Source organism: Epinephelus fuscoguttatus, linkage group LG2, assembly GCF_011397635.1.
Source record: "Epinephelus fuscoguttatus linkage group LG2, E.fuscoguttatus.final_Chr_v1".
Classification (NCBI taxonomy): domain Eukaryota; kingdom Metazoa; phylum Chordata; class Actinopteri; order Perciformes; family Serranidae; genus Epinephelus; species Epinephelus fuscoguttatus.
In genome coordinates, this window is record NC_064753.1 from 27,813,314 (window position 1) to 27,836,374 (window position 23,061).

The window sequence follows — 23,061 nt, forward strand, 5'->3', positions numbered from 1 at the left end:
TAGTTAAATGACATGAATTATAAATGTTTTCCATAAAGGTAAATCATGCAGGATTTAAAAAAAAAGATTACATTATAATGCCTACCTGCTGGAATTCTGTAAATCTGGCCCCAGATCCACCACAAACCCTCCTCCTCTGTAAAGCTTCACGCTGCCCCAGATGGGGAAGGCCCTAAGTTTACCCTGAGACTGGTACGTCCACGGGCTGTGATGGTTCAGCGAGGTGTTACCACCCAGCGAGCGGCTCCAGCCTGGACCATAGGAGCCCATGTCCTCCAACTCCCACGAGTATGGAGCATGACAGTCCCGCCCAGACTGCTGCATGGACGGAGCCACCTGGCAGGAGTCCTGGTGCACTCTCACCTGGCGAAGTCGAGCGTTACCCACCAGCTTGGAGTTTCCATCTGTGATGAATCCTGTGACAAATCGTTAGGTAACAAGAACAAACATGTTCAAAGGAAAGACCTGTTGATTAAAGGAGCTGTGTGTACAATTCAGGGGGATTTAGTGGCATCTAGCGGTGAGGATTGCAGATTGAAACCAGCTCCTGACATACTGACCTGGGTACTCTCCAAACAGGTTGCTCAGCAGAGTTGTATTTGCCCAGTTAAACACATCCTGAATACTCATACTGTCTGAGATCCCTTTGCTGAAGCTCTGTCGAATGTGTTGGGTGAGAAAGTAAGCGTTGGGGTCCCTTTGACCGTACGCCACCAAGAGCAACATCCACATAAATCCCATGTAGGCTGCATGACAAACAAATGTCTCACATCAGCACCACAAGCCGTATCATATTGCTTCCCATGTTGCATCAAAGTGATTTTCCTACCAAGAATCTCCCTTATGAGGGCGAAGACCTTCTGCTCTTTAATCATGTTATTCCTTATCTTCTCAATGTCAGTGGGAGGAGGTGGCTGATAGAAGCTGCATGTGCTGTCTCTTCTTGCTGCACGCACCGCATCAAGATCATCTAAGAGGAATGTTGTACTGATAAGTTTTGTTTGTTTTCACACAAAACAATGAGACAAAAATGTAATAACTGGAAAAAATGTACCTGTGTTTCTTAAACTGTCATCTATCTGCAGCTCTCCGTACTCCTCCTGGTCAACTTTCTTCAGAACGAGAGCGAAGAAAGCGGCAAAACCAAGAACCTGTGACAGAAGATGTTCGGTCTTTAATACCATTGTACTGGGAGACAAAAAAATCTACACTTTAATTGGAAACATCTAATGAATGACCTTCTAAACGTTTGCAGTACTAGCCATGCTATCCTTGTATGTTCTGACTATGAGCTGTAATGTTCTCACCTTCAGAGGCTGAGTGATGAAGAGACTCTCAAAGAAGGAGACCACCATGGAGATAAGCCAGCTTATAGAGCGATCTTTCCCATACGTCAGCCCGTACATCATGGTGAAGTATCCTGACACACCGCTGGTTGCGATCACCAGTATCCAGCCGACAAACACAAACCACCAAGGCAGCCCTCCTTGACAGCACTTCTTGGCGGAGTCTCCATTAACGCTCTCTTCTGGACTGGGGCTGCGGTCCCCCTGGTCTCCCTCCAGGCTGGACGAGGGGAGGTGGTACTCAAGAAGACCCTTCATCCCATGAACCTGCTGCATGGCTCGGTTGAAGCTGTCTGGGTTAGGAAAACGAGAAGGTCCCAACAAACCCAGCTCTTTCTCGACATGACGCAGCTGCTTGTACAGGTACCGACTGTTGCTGGTCTTCTTCTGGACTTCATCTGATGTTTTTTCAGGGCTCCTCCACACGTTATTTTCTGTCCACGCAAAATCAGTGTCAGTCAGTTTGGATGTCAAATGCATTATGCCAGTATTTTGTTGTAAACATTCTCGGGCTTCTCACCTTGTAGATTCACTGCACGTAAACTGAGGATCATAGAGCGATCCCTCTTGGAGGCGTCACTGTAGAAGTCTCCCGCCGCTCCGTTCTGCTGTCTGATGATGTCCTCCACCAGAGACAGCAGTGTGTTGATGTCCGCCGGCTGACCAGGTCGGAGCTCCAGGTGAGGCAGCGGACTCTTCATGGCCTTTGAGAGTGACTGAGCAATTCTCTTTATGTCCTGAAAGAAAAACCACATCCAGCACTTCAGACATGTGGAACAGAGGAGTTTTTATCACTCCCAAATCACTGATCTGTCACCTCACCTTGATCACAGTGTCTGGTGTGATGTCCTTCAGCTCCTTCTGAGGGGAAGATGTCTGTGAGGGAGAAACTCGACCAGTCTTTCCTTGCTTAGATGAGTCTGTTTTGGCGCCCATCTCTCGAGGACGAGTGTTTCTGAAGATACTCACGATAAGGAGATTGATGGGAAACATGATGATTGAACTTTGAATTCCAATCATAACCTGTTGCCATGTGAACTCGATGTGACCTGCAAATAAAGTGGTCCTTTAAATCAAGCTTAAATGGATAGACTTAAAGCCATAGGTGTAGATTTGGGAAGGGGGACAGGGGTAAATGCACATACTCTATGCAAAATTCAGTGTAAAAACCCATCAGAAATAATTTCCATGTCTGTATGAAGCCACAGAAAGCAGGTTAGTGCTGAAAACCTGAGATAATCACATCTTTCCGGTGTGTTTAAGGGGAGAATTAGAGTTGGATTTGAACGACTAATGTGAAAATATATTATTATATAGTACAATAATCTGATTTTACATCCTACTGACAGAATGTAGAGTCTGGAGAGCTTTGAAAGCTTTGCATTTTACCACCTACCCAGGTCCATGGTCTGCTCAGAGGGGTCAGTGGGGATGCCCCAAAACATGATGCTGGTCAGCATGGTGCACAGCAGCAGGGAAAAGCAACAGGACACTCGCTGCACACGTGTGAAAGTGCTGCAGGGAGGCCGACTGATTACAGAGAACCAGATGTGACCGTCACGGAAATCTTTGGCTGTCTTCATGAAGAACAGGTTACTAGAAATACGTATAGGAAAAAAAAGGGACACAGAATCAATACAGATACAGAATCAAGTCAAATTCCTTGGTGGTGTGTTTTTTTTTTAGATCCATGGCCAGTCTTACCTAAACCTCTTCAAATCCATCTCTGTTGCCACTGGGAAGACCTTGTCAAGAGAGCACTCTCCCACATCAACAGCCAGCCAGGAATTACACAGGAAGTGCCACTTCTGACCGCTCTCTAGATCCTGCACCGTTACTTTGTTGACATACCTGCATGACACATCTATCATTATCCCTTGTGCTTATACCAACAGTACAACTCAAACTTTAATCTAATGGTTTAAAGGTCCAGTGTGACGGGTTTCCTAGCACCTAGTGTCGTATCAACACGTCTTTCCCTCTCACTCGTACCATGCAGGATGTGCTCCCGAGTTGTCATGCCACAGCCTGATGCTCTGCAGATCTCCAAGTGAAAAGTGTGTGGTCAGCAGGAACATGTCCACCCCACCCCTCTCAAACACAGGCTTCTCTGGGTCTGTCAGGTGATGGGGCTCACTTTCTCCCTCTGTGCCCAGCAGAGTTATTGTCACCTAAAACAAAACAAAACAAAACAAAAACAAAGTCAGTCAAGGTGAACAGACATGTCGAGTTGTGTGCATCATGAATGTTGTGCAACAGAAGCATCAGACAGGTTTTCTGTCTGAGTCTCCTTTACACTCAGTCATACTGACCTGAGAGGAGGTGGATGCACCGTGCCGATGCCCTGTGCCGATATTCAGCATATAATGATACTCAGCCAAAGGGTCATTATCCTCGAGCACTGTTATCTTGACCTACAAGTGAATGGAAGACACAGCATTCAGGGATCAGTGTCAAGGTGAAGGTGTTAAATAACTCAGTATCAAATTTAAGGTAAATAAGGCAATGAAAGGCGTTTAGATCATAAAATGTTTGAATATTTTGGTATTTTAATGTGAATGCATTCAGTAGTGGGTCAGATCAGGTATTTTTTACAAGTATTGGTACTTTACATGAGTATTTAGTTAGTAATTAATGAGACAATATCACACTTAATATTTCTTTAAAGATACACTATGCAGGATTTTCCTAAAAACAATGCACAGACTTATGCTGAAGTAATTCCTCCCAATCATTACTTATGACCCACTATGGTGGAGTATTTTCTGTCGAAGCTCTGCCGTTTGCTTTCTCATTTTGGTCTTATTTTCTGTGTTTGGGACGTTTTTGTGCGTGTACCCCCACAGCGCTCTAGTGAGGTTGGGGCTTTATGAACAGGTCACATTCAGCTACCAGACAGTAAGTAGCTGGCAATCAAGAGACACAGCCCCAAAAAAACCCTCTAGTATAGCGAGGCAAAACGGTAAAACAGAATGACTCTGGGGTTGGCTTTTACTTTCACTTTTGCTGGCGAACGTGTTTACAAACAGTAATTGGTAATCCTGCATCATATACCTTTAACTTCTACTGATAGTTGTAGTCACATGTTACATTATAGCAGTGATTCCCAATATGGGGGTCTCGACCTCAAGAAAAGAGGATTCACCAACACAGTTATATTGAGTTTGGCTTCACGGAGGCAATAAACAAAATTAAGAGTGAATGTCTCTGTTGCAGTGACAAATTGGCAAATAAATGTATGAAACCCTGCAAACTGAAGCCACACCAGATTATCAAACACCCTGAGATGTGGGCCAACCCAGTGAGTTTATCCTCAGAAAAAGGGAAGTTGTGGTGACAAACAGGCCTAAGAACACTGGGGAAAGTTTTGCCAAGGCTGACAGTGACCAAAAGCAGGCAACTGTTGCATCATATGATTGCCCTCTCCTTATTGCACAAGCCAAAAAGCCACACAACATTGTTGAAACGCTGATTAAATCAGCGGAAATAATGTGTCGACCTCACATATTTGAGACTGCTTAAGAACACGGTGAGAGACTGAATCTACAGAATAACAAGAAATGTTTAGAATGCAAATCTGAAGATGGCCTGTTTTCTATAAAGTTTGAAAGATTGTGAGTTATCATCAGTACACGAAGGTGTACATTGATAAAGGGGGTAAAGGGGTCCCTTGAAGGTCCAGTGTGTAGGATTGAGGGGGGTATATTGGGAGAAATGGAATACAATATAATTAGCATATTTTCGTTAGTGTGTAATCACGTGAAAATAAGAAATGTAAGGTTTTTATTACCTTAGAATGAGCTGTTTATATTTACAAAGGGAGCAGCTCCTCGTCTTTGGAGATCGCCATGTAACACCACCATGTTTCTACAGTAGTCCAGAATGGATGAACCAAACACTGGCTATAAATAGGGCCATGCACATTTTCTTGTGAGCCACTGTAGTTAGCAGCCTACCCGTGACAAGAGTGTTGGAAAAACACTTATTTTTTAAAAGTGAAACCGCTTTATGCAGTGTTTTAGCGGTATATATCATAAGGCTTGTTAGACTGGGAGAGGAGACCTCTGCAGATAATTCGGCACCTCCTTATCAAAAAACACTGAAGGAATTCCAGCTTGGAGAGGTTAAATCTGGTTGCAATATGCAATCCTCACCACTAGATGTCACTAAATCCACCTAAATCTTACACATTGTTCCTTTAAGAAAAAGGTTGGGAACCACTGCTTTCCAGAAGGGGGTTTAATGCCTGAAATCATATGCCTGAGGTCATAAGATTTGAACCACTGTAAGAGAATAATCAGGCCTACTAGAGACATAGCCAGGAATGCTACAGGTTACATAGTAAAAAGATTTTAATGGGTTATTATGCTGTGGCACTGACACTGAGTATTTCATATTATATGTGTGTGTAGGTAAGTCTGAATTACACCTTAGAGTAAGAGTAAGAGTCTTTATGGGAATTACCTTGGCTGAGTCCTGGATGTCTTTCCTGCGTGCCCACACAACCACCAGGAGATAAGCAACAAAGATGGCGCCCACAAAACACACCACCACAGGATTGTTAGTGAATGTAGCGAAAAGTTCTGCAGTGCGTGACACATCCACCAAGTTCGGCATGACAAAGAAGGAGCTGCCAAAGAATGTTAAGTGGTTACAGAGGCACTGGGTGACCAGAGGCGTGGTGAGTGGACCAACCTGTAGAAAAAAGACAAACAGTTGGTCATACTTCACAGCTCCTTTTTCAAGGATGCATCGATGCAAACTCTGTGGATGTGTTTTGCTTTTTTCTTGCTCACCCTGCAGCCATCTTCACTCCAATATGACCCACTTTCATTCCAGTATTTGCACTGGGCAGCAATGGAAATGACAGTGACAGTGGCACTGATGGATTTGACGCCTGGCTCAACAATGGGCTTCATGACAAGGTAGTGCTTTCCAGTTTCTGCTGCTCTGTCTTTGGGACTCAGCACCCAGGTGTATTGTTCCTCTGTGTTAAAATTACAAATATGTTCATATACAAAAACACAAACATGTATGTATGTATGTATGTATGTATGTAAATGCTCTCATTGTGATATCAGTGAACATAAATGTGACTTTCAGCCAGCTCTACCAAAAGGAAATCTGGCAGTTTTAATTTTACCTTCTTTGGCACTATCTAGAGGGATCTGAGTCTTGGCGACATAATTCTCATCATCTGGATAATCTTTAAACCCCAGGAATAGCATGAAGGAGATGTTTTCAGACGGCTCCATTTTCAGCACCAGTGTTACATCCGGCGAGGGGACGTCAATTATTAATGTGCTGAAATTGGCCAGATCCAGGACTGTGCTGTTCTCCTGCGCTACGTCAAGCCGTGGTAGGAGAATCTGAAAACCCAGAAAACACATTATTCTGAACAATCTACCAATGTTTATCAAGGGAAAGTAACTAAAAGTCTCTAAAACAAATATTACCTCTATCTCGTCGGGTAGGTTCTCTACAGGAATGACAGTGCCGTTCATCCTGGTGAGAGAGACGGATCCGACAGTTCCTGTGATGTTTTCCTCCTTCCAAGAATACGGGTTCTTCTCAAAACTCATCATCTAGAAGGAGGAGGACATTCACTGATATAGATAGATAAAATGAATTGAGCAAAACAGTAACTAAGATTACTTAAAGGGACAGTTCCCTCCAACGTCAAAAAATATATATATTTTCTTCTTACATGAAGTGCTATATATCAATCTAGATATTTTTACCGAATGTTTGCCTTTGTCATATAAAATGGAACTAGGTTTGTGGTGCTCAAAGTGCCAAAACAATACATGTGAAAAACTCAACAGCAATGTCTCTTTCAAGAAGTTATGACCCATTTACTCCGGACAATCCGCAGACCTTGTTGTGAGCAGTTTCATGTAGAAACTACTTTCTTTCTATCTATCCAATTACATGTGCCAACTGTATGACCGCGCAGAGGGATACGTGCATCTAACATCACTGAGCTAGCTAATGTTACAGCTCAGCTGAGGAAGACGCCATTAATGTTTACATCTCGCCCTGTCACAAGCACAAGCCTCTCCTCCATGAGTAGAAACATGCTTTCTTCTGTGCAGTTGTTGGGTGTAGTTTGATATATAAAAAAAAAGTTCCTACACAAAACTGCTCACAACAAACATTCTCTTGAATAACTGGGACATGATTTCTGGAAACAGCCATTTTTTGTATTTGTATTTTTTTGGCGCTTTGAGCACCACAAGCTGAGTGGCATCTAGTTCCATTATGTTCAAGAGAAGGCAGACAGCTCTACGGCTGATATGGCCAACAATCAGCAACTCACACCAAAACAATCTAGAATGGTATATAGCACTACAGGTATGGGGTAAGTGGAAAGATTACTTTGTAAGTTTTGGGGTGAACTGTCTCTTTAAAGGAAGCAAAGCTGATCTAATCTGGCCTTTATCTACACATTTTGCTTCTTGTAAACATATGGCTCGGTATTTTTCTGTCGAGCCCATAGTTGTAGATCATATAAGATATTAATGTTTTAGACTCAACGCTTCTCTCTTCCATATTTGAATTAGCTTCCCCAAAATTTCAAGTATTGGCCCAAGAGAGTGCAAACATTAAAGGTAAGGAGGCAAATTTGTAACTGATCCAAATAAGAACTTCACTATAGTTTTTAAACTGGTCCAGGCATTATGGATGTTCAACAATACAGTAAACATTACCTTACACTGTCCATAACAATTCAAAATTCTACAACACACTTGGAAAGGGTCATATGATGACAAGAATCAAGTGTCTACACACTACACACACTTACTCTGACATCCACTGGCTCCTCTGGAGACACAATATGAGCAGGCAGTGTTGGGAAGGAAAATCTGGAAGAGCTGTTCTTCTGGACATTTATATCCTGCATTTGCATATTTCCTGGAGAGACTCTGCAGGAAGCACAAGCAAAATAACCTCAGTGGTTTTAGCAAAACCCCAGCTTATTCTTACATACATGCTCGAGCCAGTGTCAGTCATCACTTACCTGTTGACATACACACTGATCTGACCAGAATCAATGATGGCAGGGTCCCCATTCAGCTTTTTATTATTCAGCAAAGCACTTTGAACGTTGTTTATCCCAGACAGAAGAAAATCTGAGACTTTTTTCTGAGGAAAACACATACAATTTGATTTGGTATCTGGACAAAGATATTTAGCAACACTGGTGATGGTTTTGTTCTTACATTTGAGGACACATTCAAAATATTACTGGCTGCTTCAACTATTGGTGCAGCTGCTTGCACGACTTCTCCATCATCTCCATCGTCCTGATTAACACTGATAGTGTTGAGGGAGGCGCTGAGGTCTACCAGTAATGAACCTGCTTCTTCCTGGAGGGGAAACACAGCAAGAGAGAATGTTCCAGTTAATCTGTGTACAACTTTTAAAAGAGCTGATGAACATCATACGCAGAGCAGCACATTAACTCTCATACATGAGCTCCAGAGAGTCCTGAAAAAAGTTGAGGTGCACATTTTCTTTCCCTTTTTCCTATTTGTTTTCATTTGTGACCAATTCAGACTTAAGTCTCCTTTTACAGTGGCTTAAAAAATGTTTTCTCTTCAGTTTCTTGATTAAAAAAGGGCATTTGTAGATTTCTGTCAAATATAACGGCAACATTTTCATCACGCTGTAGTGTTCTGCAATACCGTACTTGAGCAGCGGGACTGAGCTCGTCTGGGCGTTGAGTGAGTCCGGCCACAGCTCTCGCTGTCACTTGCACTTTCTGTGTTGTGTTGCTGGGTGACTCCATCAGAACTGTGGTCATTTTGGTCAGCATTTGCTTTCTGAGCTGAAAGAGGAGTTAGTGCTGATTACCATCACGTAGCTCTTCACTATACACAAGTTGTAAACCTCACAGATATATCACAGCATTATGTTACTTCAGTTTCAACATCCACCCCATTCTGTTACCTCTGCTCTTGCATCCTTCTGATCTTGGCTGTCCTCTGTGTTCAGCATATCAGACACGGAAGTAAATATTTGTCCAAGTGCTTCACCAGAGAGAAGACCCTGCTGCTCTAACTGGCTCACAGTATCCTCCACTGCAGACTGCAGAGCCTCCACAGAGGCACTGGAGCTGCTTTTTCGTACCTTGAGGAACAAAAACAGTCACTCTGAATTATTCAGACTTTCTAATCCTCCCTCTTGGAACTGATCCCCCTCAATCAACACTTCACGTGACTTGAACTGGGATAAATTAATACATACATGATGATTTTGCACACAGATACATGATTACTGGTAGATGACAAACCTGAGTGGTGACAGCTGTGGTTGCTTTCTCGTGTTCATTTTTCACAGTCACCACAACAGACAAGCTGTAATTATTGTTCTTATCTCCGAGTGGCAGGAAGACAGATTTCACCTCATTAGCGTTACTGCAGCGCAGATGTTTGCCTTAAAGACAAAAGAGACAATTTAGCAAAACTGCTGTGATGAATTCTTCATCATTTATCTGCCTACAGGTTTTAAAATGGCCAGTATGATCTAATGAAGTCGTCACCACTCATACTTTGATGATGCGCAGCAGCAGAGGGAAGACGCTTTGCAGCCCCAGGCTTTCCTCAGCGTTATACATACTTATAAATATTTTTGAGTGCTAATGAATTCATTTGCTTATTTCATGATTTTGGGGTCACGGCCATTGTACTCTAAAGAAATTTAAGTTAATCACACCAGTTCTTTTGTTGGGCTAAATGGCCAAAGCATTGAAACTGAAACAGACACACATTTTTTACAACAAAGCTAATTTTTTCAAAAGTCTGCCATCCTTGTCAAACTCATTCTACATTTGTTTTTATCTGCGACAATTTTAAAATAGCTCAAAGATCCACTCCAGACAGGCAGTATGACATAAAAAGTAGTCTACTTTGAATAATATTTTGTGTATGAACAAAAAGAGCTTAGTCACCTAGGTAATAAAATCCTTAAATTCCCCCTCCCTCAGAATCTATGAATATGAAAATACTAAGTTTAAGTTTAACCATGCAACAAGAGTGCAATCTCAGCATATGCCCATAGCAGTTTCCACATCCCATCAGTGAAAGTTTCATACTGGATCAACTGACTTCTGGTTGTGATAGTTGTAGGTTCATATCTTAACTGAGTTTCAAGCTGAGCACAGAGAAGCTTCTCCCTTTCAGGCAGCAGATGATGTTAAAGGAGACCTCTGGCATCAAACTCCGCATATACATCAGTCTGCATCGTGAAGTTCAACCATTCAAGTCAGGTAACAATAAGCAAAACACATTTTGAGTGGAAGGGAAAGTTAAATCTCTGTCTCACCAAACAAATAAAAACTTTTCTTACTCTCGGAAACTTCTGTAACAAGCATAAAACACCTAATTGAACTGCTTTCTCCTCACTTTCACCCACTTCATTCTCCTTCTTTCTTTAAAGTCTGCCTCCTAGCTTTTTTATAAGTGAATTCAATCAAAAGACGACATTCTCACCCGTGTCTGTCTTGAAGCAGTAAACACAGCCGGCAGAGCAGAAAGAGTTCACTGAGCAGGTGATATCAAAAGCATCGAGAACTGTTCCTGATGTTGGAGAGATGCTGCATGAGGGGGGTGTGGAGTCTGCAGGTGCATCAGTTGCAGCTGCTTCAGTTGGCTCAGGAGCTGGTATTGGAAAAATGTACCTGGCAAATCCTGGCTCATTCTTGCCTGCACCAAAGAGAAACATACAATTTGTAAATCAATTTATCGGCTTCTTTCAAAGCCAGAAAGTTTAAGCAAAAACTTATATAAAAAGTTATGTAGATTTAAACACAGCACTGGTTTCAAAAGGCTGACAGACTGCGGGATGAAAACGCACCATAAGCAATCACACTGATGTTTTGCAATGTGTCCCTTGAAACTTTTAAATGTTGGCTGTGAAGAGTATATTCAGTGTTGCCATCTTGCCTCTCAATGGGTGGCCTCCTTCCTGCTTTGGAGTAACATTTTAGGAGGTCACCCTGGAAAAGATCATCAGTTAATAAATGTTTGACACATTAATCAAATAAGTCTCAGTTTAAAATCAATTTAAGTGGTGTTCCTGACTCACCTCTTCAGGTTTGGGGTCCTCAATAAACCAACCTACATGTGGGCAAGTTCTCACGCAGCTCAGTTTGAGCTTCACATGGTCGTTCACATTTATCAAAGCGCAGTTATCACAACTGCAAGTGTAAAGGAACTGCATTAGTGTAACTGATTCCAGTTAACCCTTTAAAACCTGGAGCAACATCAGTTTTCTTGTGCTGCTTTCAGACAGCTTTCGCAAATATTTAAACCCTTGAGCTTTGAGCAAATTGGTTTCTTAAAAGAAAAAAAAAAAAAAAACATGGGAAAAAAAAGAAACTAAATTATTTTACAGAATTATTATAATTTTATAATATTGTAAATATTATAATATATTTTCTATATATTATATATGTATATGTATCATACTTTTAATTTTTTAGCATATTTTTTATTATTTAATAATATTTAATTTTATTTTTTTATTACAATTTTTAGCACTCTTTCTGGGTCATTTTAACTTTATTTCATCCTGTCTTTCTTTTTTTTTTTTTTTTACCAATATTCTTGTTTTTAATTTTCTCTTTTTACTAATTTCTTGCCATTTTTTGGGTCATTTTTTTCTTTTGTTGCTCATTGCTTTCTTTACATGTTTTAAGAGAAATTAAGCCAATTTGCTGTTTGCTCAGGTTTCAAAGGGTTAATATAATAAGCTGCTTACAACCTGCAGAAAAATTATTTTGAGAATACGTAAGCATTCATTGCAAATGGTCCCTTTTTACCTGATGCTGACATCTGTAAATTCTTCTGGAGCAACAGTGATGCACTTTGAAGCTGACGCAAGCTCAACCCATTTCCTAAACCAGGTTGATCTCCCCACGGTTAGAACGTATTTGAACATATCAAAGGGATCTGGAAGGCAGTCTCTCTCAATAACATGAGTTTCATCCTTTGTTTTGTTTCTGCACTTGCAGTTTTCTTCTGTACAGAGAGAGGCAGAGGCAAACATTGAAACAGCACTTCAACAATGAAGAGATTACAGTGACAAATACCATAAATCACAGTGTCATTACAGCATGTTTACAGGGGATGAAGAAAATGAAAGGAACACAGGGCAAGCCAGTACGAGACCACAACTAACTACAGCTTCAGAAATGACATGAAAATTTAATCAACAACTGTCTGACAACAGTGAGTGTGATCAAATGTTAAGGATGTAATAATGCTTTCCACAGTAATGAAACTGAAAGTCAGACAACAGTAATGTTGAAACGTAAGTTAAAGTTTGCGTGGATAAATTGTATTGGCGCTCTCATCATCCTTTACCGGTGATCAGAAGGGGAAATAAAAGCCAGCTGTGTGGAAAAATACTGTGTCCACACAGCCAGAGACCAAACAGGGATTATCCTTAAAGATTCAAAGTCACACTCGCAAACAAATGATACCTGGGTACTGTTTAAATCATGTATACACAAGGCTGAATAACAGGTTTGCCATGTTCAAAGTAAAAGTCACATCTTGACTATGATGAAAAATCAGGAGAAGACTAAAAACAGGGCTCACAGTGTGCACAAAAAAATTCTTAAAATGGATTGTCTGTGTGTTCTACTTGCGTTCATCCCCTGTATTCACTTTAATTATTGGTTTAACTCTTAAAAACTTACACTCATTGGTCATTTCTTTGTAATACTTACTACATTCCCATTCAAATGTAAGTCCTTTCCTGGGAAATGATTCAGTTCCAGTTACGCTCAGTGTGACATTCTGAGTGTAGTCGACCAAATTATCCGGAGTGGCAGTTATTTTTAAGTCGTCTATGCTCACACTGCCTGTCTGGAGAGGAAAAGAAAGTCATTGTGCTGTAACAGAAACAAGCAAACACCTGAACATGTTCATATATCATTATTGTTTGACAGTAATCTTCCACATACTGTGTTTTTATGTTCATCTGGTGAAAAGTCTGAGTAATTCTGGCAAGCCCAAATTATCTTCTCTAAGTCCACATCCACCTCAGAGGCAGAGAAAGCATTCACGGCTCGTACCTTCACCTCCAGCGGCCCTTTACCAAAAGAAATTGTATTCAAGAGCATTAAACACATGTATTATGCACTTGTTCTCATTTAATTGCAGTGTGGCTTAAGCTGTAAGTACCTTCAATTGGGTTGGAGAACGTATAAGTTTGTAAGCTGCCGCTGAGCATGTCTCTGGTCTCAGAAATCGTGTCCCTGGCTCCACTCAGTGTGAAGAGCAGCTCTACAGGGGCTCCTCGGTCCAACGAAACACCAATAATGAGATCAGGAGAGTCTGGACACGTGTCTTCCTCCGCTATCACTGAGGCCTGCAGGCCTTCAACGGGCTCCAGCAGACACAGCTCCAGAGCAGTGGACACTGTGTGGGCTGTGACCTTGTTAGAGGCAGTCAGAGTAAGGTTGTGGCAGCTGTGTCCGAGCCTCTCAACCACACTTGCGCTCAGTGTAATGTTGTGGGGTGTGATCCCACTCTCCACTGACGAATTTGCAACCAAGTGGCCTTCATGTTGGATTGTGTAGGAAACATTTGTACCTAGTAACAGAAAGAAAAAAATCCAATCATGAAGTATTGGTGGTTTATTAGAAACACTGATCCCCTTCAGTGTTAGACTGACTCACCTGCCTCTACCATGACCTGGATCTGAACAGGCCTGCCATGAAGAGCACTGCATTTAGTGCCACCTGTTGACGTATTCCTGCTATAGCACTCAATGACACCAAACTCTCCAATGGGCTCCTGAATGGTTATGGCTTTCTGAGCTGTGACATGCCAGTCACTGGTTGTGCACTCTACTATAACCATGAAAACACCTGGACGGGTGAATTTGTGCATCACAGTGCTCTCCATCCTGTGAGACAAGTAATGTAACAGGTTAAATGCAGTTACATGACATATCTATCTATCTATCTATCTATCTATCTATCTATCTATCTATGTAAAAATTTGCTCACTCTTCTGGGCTGTACGGATCAATAGTGTGGCCGTCTCCAGCGTTCAGTGTGCATGTGAGGTTCCCCTGAAAAGGATGAAGGAGCCACTTCACAGTGATGGTGACATTATCAAAGACGGCCGCCAGCTTACTCATCAGCAAGTGGAGTCCTGAAAGGAAATCACATATGTTAATTTTCAATCATGGAAACGTTGCTTCAGAGCGGTTTGTCCACACACAACGAGCCTGAGCCTTTCATCTAGTGTTGTAGTACGCTACTGCTGCTGTTGTGGTTGACTGGCCTTTGTCTCAAGAGCAGTTTTTGAAGGTCTCAATCTCGTCTCGGACTCGACCACATTTTTACTTGGTCTTGTTTTTTTTTCTCAGACTCATGAGGATTTTATTTCAACATCTGTCAAGAAAACAACTGCTGTGATGTCACTAAATTGCCTGTGCAAAAAGGAGTGGTGAATAAAGATGTTTAAGTTGATTTCAGCTCCTTGGTGTTTGTTTGCTCTCAGAAAACAAAGGAAGATTCCCACACATAAAATTCACCTATGCACCTCTGCAATTTCTCATGGTACACTTACATTCACATATATATACAATTATATATGGCAGTAAAAGAGGTGAATGAAGTGGAATTTTTTGTTTTCTGTGGGTGTCGTTATGGGATCATGGATCTTTCAGATCACTTTGACTGGTTTGCATGTTTTACAGGTGTGTCCTGCAGTGTGGGGCTAATACTGGTCTGGTCTCGGTCTTGACTTGGTCTCAACCCCTAAAAGTCTTGGCCATGGTCATGGTCTATGTTTAGGTGGTCTTGAATACAACACTACTTACACTACATTACAACATAATGCATTCTGGAGTGAACTCCTGGAGTGAAATTTAGCTTGAGAGGCTACATAGCTCTTATGATGAAGTAAATTAGATGTCAAGGATAAGAAATGTGTTAGAGGAACACATGACATACAGTACACAATGTGAGGCTAACAGCATCAACCACAATTATGGCTGACCCCAAACTAGCTGTGAACTACATCTACCCTGTGCAGATGTAAGGCAATTAAACAATAAATATATCTATAGTTACTATGGATGGAGTTATATTACACAATCTGCTCCATCTAATAATGATTTTATGTTTTGTGTTAGAGGGACAAAGTATGTATAGTGGAAGTTTAAAAAAGAAAGATTGTGCATCTGACCATGTTTGCAGTGGTACTCTATGGACAGGTAACTTCCCAGCACAGGACATGGTTCACCAAAGGTGCTCAGATCCACTGGAGACTGGCAAGCCTGCAGTCCATGGCAGTGGGCTGGAATGACACATAAATCAAGTGAATGATGACATGTTGCTGATTATCTGGATTATTTTCAATTTTACTAATTGAGAGGCCTTGAAAATACTGTTTTAGGAGTTTTAAAAAGCAGGACACCATTATAAGCTTCTAATGAGAGGGTCTAATAGTTCTTTAAAGTGGCCTATTAACAATAAGGAGAAACACTATTCGCTTAGTACTTGCATGAACTCCTCCATCATAACTAATCCCACACTGATATGAATGTGAATGTGTATTCAGCCCCAGAGTCCATCTGTTCAGCTCCGAGGAGGGGATTTGCCTAATGTCATTTCTGGAAGTGTAATCCTTTTGTCTGCTCTCACAGGACAATAATGGTTTTTGTGTTTGCCACAAAGCACGAAACAAAAACGTAGCTTGTGGTGATTTTAGCATCTGGCCCTTTTGTTGAAGTGTCTTTAACAAAACTAAAGATGTTCCTATAGGTTTTACTGTAAACACAAATATTCCTTTAAACAAGGTACCAGGTAGCAAGTTAAATAAATATTGTGTCATGTAAATAAGGAGTAACCTGATGTATACTCACTATTAGGTTTGCAGAATATAAAAAAGCAGGCTCTCCACATTTTATATATCACGTTAATGGATAAAATACTTTAATGTGATTCATAATACCTGTTACAGAATCTATCACATCTATCCAGCTGCACTCCTCCTGTGAGGACATGGGCGAGGCTGTGAGTTTGGATCGGCAGTAGTGAATAGTTTTCCGACCATAGAAGCTGTCATCTATCTCTATAACTTGACCAGAGCCACACTGCAGTGTTGCATTTTGGCCGTCACATGCGACAGATCTCCCAGAATCTGAAAAAAAAAAAAAAAAAAAAAAAAAAGAATTACATAAGGAAAGCAAACACAAAATAAGTTTAATAGCCTATGTTAATTAATTTAAGAGTGTATACCAAACTGGCAAATAAAGTTCAGTTCCTGGCTGCAGTTTCCTGGGGCCTCCCACTGGAAGCCTGAATGTTTCAGAACATGTCCACAGGCTGCTCCTGCATCTGGCGTGTTCACCCAGTTGCTATAGCTGACATCTGAGCCATCCAGCCACGCAAGGCTGGGAAAAGCTGGGAAAGGACAAAAGAAATACACCATTTAATTGATTCTATTTTGAATTCTGATACTCAAACAAAATGCTTCAGACAGATGTAATCACCACAGCGTTAAGACAAGATGCATTTAAGGGATCATAAAACAACACAGCAAAGCAATAGATTGAGCTGGTGACAGGGTGAAAGAATGATAAAGACTCTGTCTCTCTGAAGAGAGACAAAAAGACACATTTGTAAATCAGACCACTTGACAACGAGCCTATTGAAAAGTTCAAATGAACGAGGAATATCTCTCAGTCCACCTGCTGCTTGAGGGAGATATCCAAATGTGCCAGTCTTCTAACAAATGTCAGTAAACAAACACGTTACAGAGCTATACAATGGACACGCAAGCTGCCTAATGAGATAACAGCTGCGGTGATAAGCTGCATATCTGACATTATTCAATACAATGACAGATGTATCAAATTAGCTGTTAGGTCCTGAAATAGTAGGTTTCAGAGAAATCTGAAAACTTTATGAATAACTTTGCACTTGTGACTCAAATACATATAAGCTCACTATAAATCTATATAAAGCTATCAGAGGTCGCCCACATGCCCTCTCACCCTCAGTGGCAGCAGAGTCGAGCGTGAGGTTTGGAGCTGCGGGTGCCAGCCCGAGCCACCAGTCCTTCTCCGGGTCCAGGTGTTTCTGGAGGAACTGCTGCGTTTCATCATTCAGAATGAAGGCTAGGTGTCCTCCGCCTCGCTCACACCACCCCTGGGCACTGAGGAAGGATCGCTGCAGGCCCACAAACTCATAGCAAGAGCCGTCAAAACCCTCTTGGTATTCTGGGCAGGACAGAGCTTCTGTATCCTCCTGAGCATAGCAAGTGAGGAAGAGAACCATCAAAGTCAGTGTGTTGACAGCGGTGCTTTCCATTGCTGCATCTGCACACTGTTCAGACTCTCTGGTAACATCATGTCTTTAAAGGGTACTGACGTCAGCAACTCTGACACCAGTCAGGATGATTTCTGACATTAGGATTGCTTCTTTGATGGCTGACCAGCTTTGTGTTGCACCCATAATTCTTGTGCACAAACAAATGCTCAGGCCTGTAGTGAAAAGGAACCAGAGCCCACTGTCAACAGTCACTGATTACTCCTCTGCCTCCATTAATGCAGGCTCCACAACCTGCAGAGAGAGATAAGCCTCTCATTCAAACCTGTTCTTACCATTAAAATGTCAATTTGAACTTTAAAAAGGAGCCAGAGGCGCCAACTGTCTCATGGGCCTGTTGTTGTTCAGACTGACTGCAAGGTTGAAGTAAAAACATAAAAATTAAAAGGTGGGAACCTTGATTTTGACATGGGGTTAACTCCCTTACTTAACAATATAAAAATAATGTGTTAAAATGTTATTACTATGATGAATTCCCCCCAGTGGAAAGAGCAGCAGACCTATGGGAGACAGACAAAGCCCATGTGTTACTAACAACATAAAAGCAACTGCATTTCATTGAGGTATGCCAGCTCCAGGGATCTTTTACAGGCATTTTTCAGAGAAGACGTTTTGACATGTAATGGCAGGAAAAGCACAGGCGTAAATGATAAAATTATGATTGCTTAATTCCAGGGTCCTGGTATTGTACGTGCTGTCTCACTGTCATGGCTTACATGGACACATGAACAGATCAGAGCCATCATTAATGTTATTAGTTACACCTATGATCTAGCTGCTATGACAAGTTAAAATGTCTGCAGTAGAAACGGTCTAGTAGCTCATAGGCTGGACAATTTGTACACTTTTGTTGCCTCCTCAGTAACAGACAAGCAGCCAGTCTGGGCTCAAGTGTTGTACATTCTTCTTTACACAATTAAGAAAATTTTTTTACAGCAGCAAATGACAGTGTGCAAGTTTCTGGGAGGTAAAGGCCTAGGCCTAATTCAGTATTTAAACTCTGTCTCCCATATGTTTATGGCACAGATTATGTCACATCAGATTCCATACTTTATTTTATTTACATTATTGATTAATATGTATAGTTTCCCTTAATGTTTTGGAGGGTAAATTCAGGTAATTTGAGACATCAGGTAAAATGGGACAAATAAGGTTTTACATCTTGGGCGCTTTGAATATTAGCAGCCAGTTGCCAAACAACACATTGCATTGTTACTGCAAATGTCCTTTTCATGATTGGTCTGAGATTACTACAATGGGCAGAGCAAAGATTAAAAAAATACATTGATGCCAGAACTTGCAAGGTAAGCAATGTGGCACGTTGACTTTATCTTTTTGGTAATAAGAGTGCTGCAGCCAAAATAATATATAAAAACAGGTTGTAGGGTGTTGCATTTCATTATCCGTTTTAATTATAATTAAAATATTATCATAATACACTGAACTTTTTATGGGAATGGGTCTTGAGTGAGTTCTTGATGCATTCAGGTAAAATGGGGGGAAATTTAATATAGAACTGGACACTTTTCTGATTTCAAATCAGCATTTTTAGGCTACCAGGTGTCATAAAATCATGATTTAGGATCTAAGCGATTGTATGCCACCCTGTACACGTTTGGCATTATTGTTACTCAGAAAATATTACAGATGATGCAATGAGTCCATGTCAGCCACAAAAGCCCAGAATTAGCCATCATTGATTGCACACACACGTTTATTACACTCAATGGCACCAAGGAAATAGGCAGTGAGAAACCTATCAGAAAAGTTCTTTTCAATGAAAAGTTAGGTTACGTTAAATATATTATTAATTAATGAGTAAACAGATAAATAGATTATATATATATAAACAAACATGACTGTCCCATTTTACATGAATATGTCAGTGGGGGTAGGTAAAGGTTTTTGATGTGTTTAAAGTTCAAAAGTTTCTGAAATATTTTCGTGAGCAACATATTTTAGTTGTAGACATATAGCAGAGATATGTAACAAGTTTTAAAAGTAACACTTAAGGTATTATTCATAATTTTAGGTTTCTTAGTAATCTACCAAAAAGTGTGTCAATTACCTTCACCCAATATAACATATTAAGTCTTGATATATCTGCTGTTTTTATGGGTCAAAATGAAATGCTGTATATAAAACATGAAAAACACACACTATTCAATACTACCTTTAACATTTTATCTAACAAAAATAATCCCTTAATCAATATCTAAATCATATTTATATTTTTATACGTGTTTAGTTGTTTTTTTGTCCGTTAGGGGGGAAAAAAAACGACCAGTGAAGTACCCGGATGTCTGACGTCATATTAACGAGACAATGCTCTTCTGAGGACATGACTTGTTGAATAACCAGTGTGGATTTTATAAAGATCCCGTGATTAAACCGACGCAACATTTGCACAATGTTGGCCTGTAGACGGAGTCTCACCGGCACCATGATGTCTGCTCTGCGGGTTCTTCGCAGTAATCAAGTAAATACACTTATACACTGTAACCGCTCTCACACTGTGGCTAGCTCATTGGGTCGATCTGTTATGCTAACAGCTGTTAGCTACACTTGATGTAGCTCATGGCACATCCTCGTTTCTGCCTCCTACAGGTTGTTGTGTCTGGACACGTGCAGAGGGGCCTATCCACACAAACAGACGGAGAAGTCCGCATCGCAAACGTACTGAGGAAGAAGTTTCCGTCAGCTGCATCGCTCAAAGTTGTGGATATATCAGGTAAGCACTGATCTAACAGCTGACTGGTTGCACCATATTCCAGATATTCAATTAAGCTAATTAGTATGTAGGTCTGTGGTGCAAACGTATTGTGCATTTGGGTGTTGTTAGTGTGATCCTGTGCTGTGTGTAGGTGGCTGTGGGGCCATGTATGAGATCCATATAGAGTCCAGTGAGTTCGAGGGAAAACGGACCGTCCAACAACACCAATTAGTCAATCAGGTAAAAAACAACATCAACGACAATCAGACCAACATATTATTATTACCTGTGACAGACTAAGAGCTTGGTGGTGAAGTGAATAGCATTGTATATTTCATTACAATGCAGTGTTCTGCTGGGAAACCTTGGGTCCAGGCATTCATGTACAGTGGCATGCACATGTTTGGGCAACCCTGATCAAAAAATTTGTTTACGGTTTGTTTACTGTGAATAGTTAAGTTAGTAAAAGATAAATAGATCTCTACAAGGCACGAAGCTAAAGATGAAACATGCTTTTTAACATTTTAGGCAAGATTAGTGTATTATTTTGTTTGTTGAAAGGAGCATCACGCAAAAGTTTGGGCACCCTGAGATATTTGAGCTCTCAGACAACTTTTTGCGGGTCTCAGACATTAATGAGCTTGTTAGGGCTCTGGTTTGTTCACAGTCATCATTTGGAAAGGCCAGGTGATGCAAATTTTCTAAGCTTTATAAATATTAGGACTCCCGAAACCTTGTCCTGTCAATTAGCAGCCATGTGCTCCTCTAAAAAGCTAGCAAGCAGGAGAAGGCTACAGGAAGATAGTAAATGTTTTCAGGTAGCGGGTTTCCTCAGTTCATCCCACGAATTGAGCATCCATGGGACAACTAACAGGACTCAAAGTATCCGCTGCCAATGCCTTGGTGCCAGACACCGCAGGAATTTTGAGGCCAGGTCGATGCCTTGAGCTCTTTGCTATGTTCCTTAGGACATTCCTGAAAAGTTTTTATGGCATGGGATGGTGCATTGTCCTGCTGCACTACCATCAGGAAGTGCCATTGTCATGAGGGGTTGTACTTGGTCTGCAATGTTGTTTGAGTGGTTGGAGCATGTCGAGTGGCTTCTACATGAATGTTTCCCAGCAAATTGCATTCTAATAAAATGTAAATGTGATTTACTTCACCTGCCAGGGATTTTAACATTTTGGTTGATTGGTGTATTCTACAGTTGGATTTTTTTGTGTCTTTGTCTATGATTCATATCTGTCAACCTTGCATGTGAGGTTTTTAAGATCATCCCCTTAACTCTGGTTGATCTTTAACACTTGTAGATGTTTATACTTGTACTGGCTGCATGTTATTCATTAGCTGTTGTGTTTTGTCCTCCACAGGCTCTCAAGGAAGAGATCCAAGGAATGCACGGACTGCGAATATTCACAGATGTTCCAAAACATTAGATAAAGTCCCTCTACAGTTCACCCACAACCATTTCCTTCGTTCACCCTATTTACTATGGATGTACAGTTTCAAAGAGGATATGTGTAATTCCATAACTGTTCATGTGTCAGAGGGAAAAAAGCAGAGGGATGATATCTCGGGCAGGTTCACATTAACAGTGTGAAATGTGTAATAAATGCAAGATTACGAAGAAGTTATCTTTATTTAAGTAGTGAGATATCTTCTTTGTTGAGATAGTTAAAACCAGTGAAGGCTACAATACGCACAAAATAACTTGGTACAATATCAAGTCATGTAGATTTCCTCTCAGGGTTGATAATGATTCCAGTGTAAAGATAAGCAGCTGAGAAAGTAATAAATAGAACTGTCCTCAGCTTTGGATATTTGCTTTCCAGATATTTAAACTGGGAAAAATCTCTTTGTGGGGAATTGTTCTGTAATGTAACTGAGACTGATCACAAGTTTGTTACTGTTCCATGAAAGTTAATCAGCTTTAAAATGATTAGTAATCATTGGATTGTACAGGACCTTCCATTCACGCTTCCTATGCATTGATAATGCAAGTTGCAATAAAAAGCAGCAGCTTTCCATCACACACTTATTACTTGATTTACTACGGAGGCTTTAGTGATAAACATTTTACAAACACATTTGCAAAGAAAATGTACATTGCAATAGTGTCAGTTACACCAACTAGTTAAATAAATCTAGTTGTATACGATCCTTGAGATGTTTGGTCTTACTTTTATTGTTATTCACTTACGGCCGGGCTCCACCGGCTGCAAACGTAAGCGTCACGTCAGCGTAGCGTCGCGGCGTATTCATTTGGGCTCCACTGACTGCGTACGGAAATGACACGTAGAGAAGCCAGTGGGGTTGTTTACCGTTTGCCAAGCCAAGAGGCTGCATGTAGGCTGCATGAAATGTTAAAGCATTTTCCACCTAAGTTATTACATATATTTGAGTTATCTACAAGTTTACTGTACTGTTTGCCATCTACTCGCTTTCAAATGTCCGCCACGGATATTTACACAATGTCACGGATAAACATGGGTAAATGCATGAAAAAAAATCATCACATATCACCTCTGATAATGGTTTATTCATTTAAAAACACATTGTGCTCATTTAGCACGCTATTTCATGTAGTTTGTATCTGCTGGAGGGTCGCGTAGGGGAGTGTAGCGTGACAAAAATAGAAGAGC

General features: G+C 40.9%; 2 protein-coding genes across 2 annotated transcripts in view; one reads left to right on the forward strand and one right to left on the reverse strand.

Annotated features, from left to right (window-relative positions):
- The window catches only part of LOC125905841 (polycystic kidney disease protein 1-like 2), a 28,615-nt gene that overhangs the window by 2,954 nt on the left and 2,600 nt on the right, over positions 1 to 23,061 (reverse strand). The window contains exons 2-35 of the mRNA XM_049604108.1: positions 17,373 to 17,625; positions 16,615 to 16,779; positions 16,328 to 16,516; positions 15,560 to 15,670; positions 14,371 to 14,518; positions 14,038 to 14,267; positions 13,541 to 13,951; positions 13,321 to 13,448; positions 13,084 to 13,222; positions 12,172 to 12,370; positions 11,436 to 11,547; positions 11,205 to 11,346; positions 10,841 to 11,053; positions 9,643 to 9,785; positions 9,300 to 9,479; positions 9,040 to 9,177; positions 8,570 to 8,716; positions 8,368 to 8,492; positions 8,152 to 8,272; positions 6,803 to 6,931; positions 6,490 to 6,715; positions 6,143 to 6,333; positions 5,811 to 6,041; positions 3,659 to 3,760; positions 3,339 to 3,517; positions 3,051 to 3,197; positions 2,743 to 2,942; positions 2,169 to 2,395; positions 1,867 to 2,083; positions 1,308 to 1,780; positions 1,055 to 1,151; positions 830 to 970; positions 561 to 746; positions 86 to 416 (exon numbers count right to left, since the gene is read on the reverse strand). Of these exons, the coding sequence (XP_049460065.1) occupies positions 86 to 416; positions 561 to 746; positions 830 to 970; positions 1,055 to 1,151; positions 1,308 to 1,780; positions 1,867 to 2,083; positions 2,169 to 2,395; positions 2,743 to 2,942; positions 3,051 to 3,197; positions 3,339 to 3,517; positions 3,659 to 3,760; positions 5,811 to 6,041; positions 6,143 to 6,333; positions 6,490 to 6,715; positions 6,803 to 6,931; positions 8,152 to 8,272; positions 8,368 to 8,492; positions 8,570 to 8,716; positions 9,040 to 9,177; positions 9,300 to 9,479; positions 9,643 to 9,785; positions 10,841 to 11,053; positions 11,205 to 11,346; positions 11,436 to 11,547; positions 12,172 to 12,370; positions 13,084 to 13,222; positions 13,321 to 13,448; positions 13,541 to 13,951; positions 14,038 to 14,267; positions 14,371 to 14,518; positions 15,560 to 15,670; positions 16,328 to 16,516; positions 16,615 to 16,779; positions 17,373 to 17,625 (6,371 nt within the window). The remainder of the gene's footprint in view (positions 1 to 85; positions 417 to 560; positions 747 to 829; positions 971 to 1,054; positions 1,152 to 1,307; positions 1,781 to 1,866; positions 2,084 to 2,168; positions 2,396 to 2,742; positions 2,943 to 3,050; positions 3,198 to 3,338; positions 3,518 to 3,658; positions 3,761 to 5,810; positions 6,042 to 6,142; positions 6,334 to 6,489; positions 6,716 to 6,802; positions 6,932 to 8,151; positions 8,273 to 8,367; positions 8,493 to 8,569; positions 8,717 to 9,039; positions 9,178 to 9,299; positions 9,480 to 9,642; positions 9,786 to 10,840; positions 11,054 to 11,204; positions 11,347 to 11,435; positions 11,548 to 12,171; positions 12,371 to 13,083; positions 13,223 to 13,320; positions 13,449 to 13,540; positions 13,952 to 14,037; positions 14,268 to 14,370; positions 14,519 to 15,559; positions 15,671 to 16,327; positions 16,517 to 16,614; positions 16,780 to 17,372; positions 17,626 to 23,061) is intronic.
- On the forward strand, positions 20,016 to 22,577 carry bola3 (bolA family member 3). The gene is made up of 4 exons (XM_049604284.1): positions 20,016 to 20,185; positions 20,314 to 20,437; positions 20,571 to 20,659; positions 21,790 to 22,577. Exons 1-4 carry the CDS (start codon positions 20,117 to 20,119, stop codon positions 21,853 to 21,855), a joined length of 348 nt encoding a protein of 115 aa, XP_049460241.1. The 5' UTR covers positions 20,016 to 20,116; the 3' UTR covers positions 21,856 to 22,577.

What these genes read in the sequence shown, in the direction of transcription:
- bola3 (XM_049604284.1), top strand. Translation starts at nt 20,117, where the DNA reads ATGTTGGCCTGTAGACGGAGTCTCACCGGCACCATGATGTCTGCTCTG. An exon ending in CAAAGTTGTGGATATATCAG is followed by an intron (nt 20,438 to 20,570) that starts GTAAGCACTGAT and finishes TGCTGTGTGTAG; the next exon opens with GTGGCTGTGGGGCCATGTAT. An exon ending in AACACCAATTAGTCAATCAG is followed by an intron (nt 20,660 to 21,789) that starts GTAAAAAACAAC and finishes TGTCCTCCACAG; the next exon opens with GCTCTCAAGGAAGAGATCCA.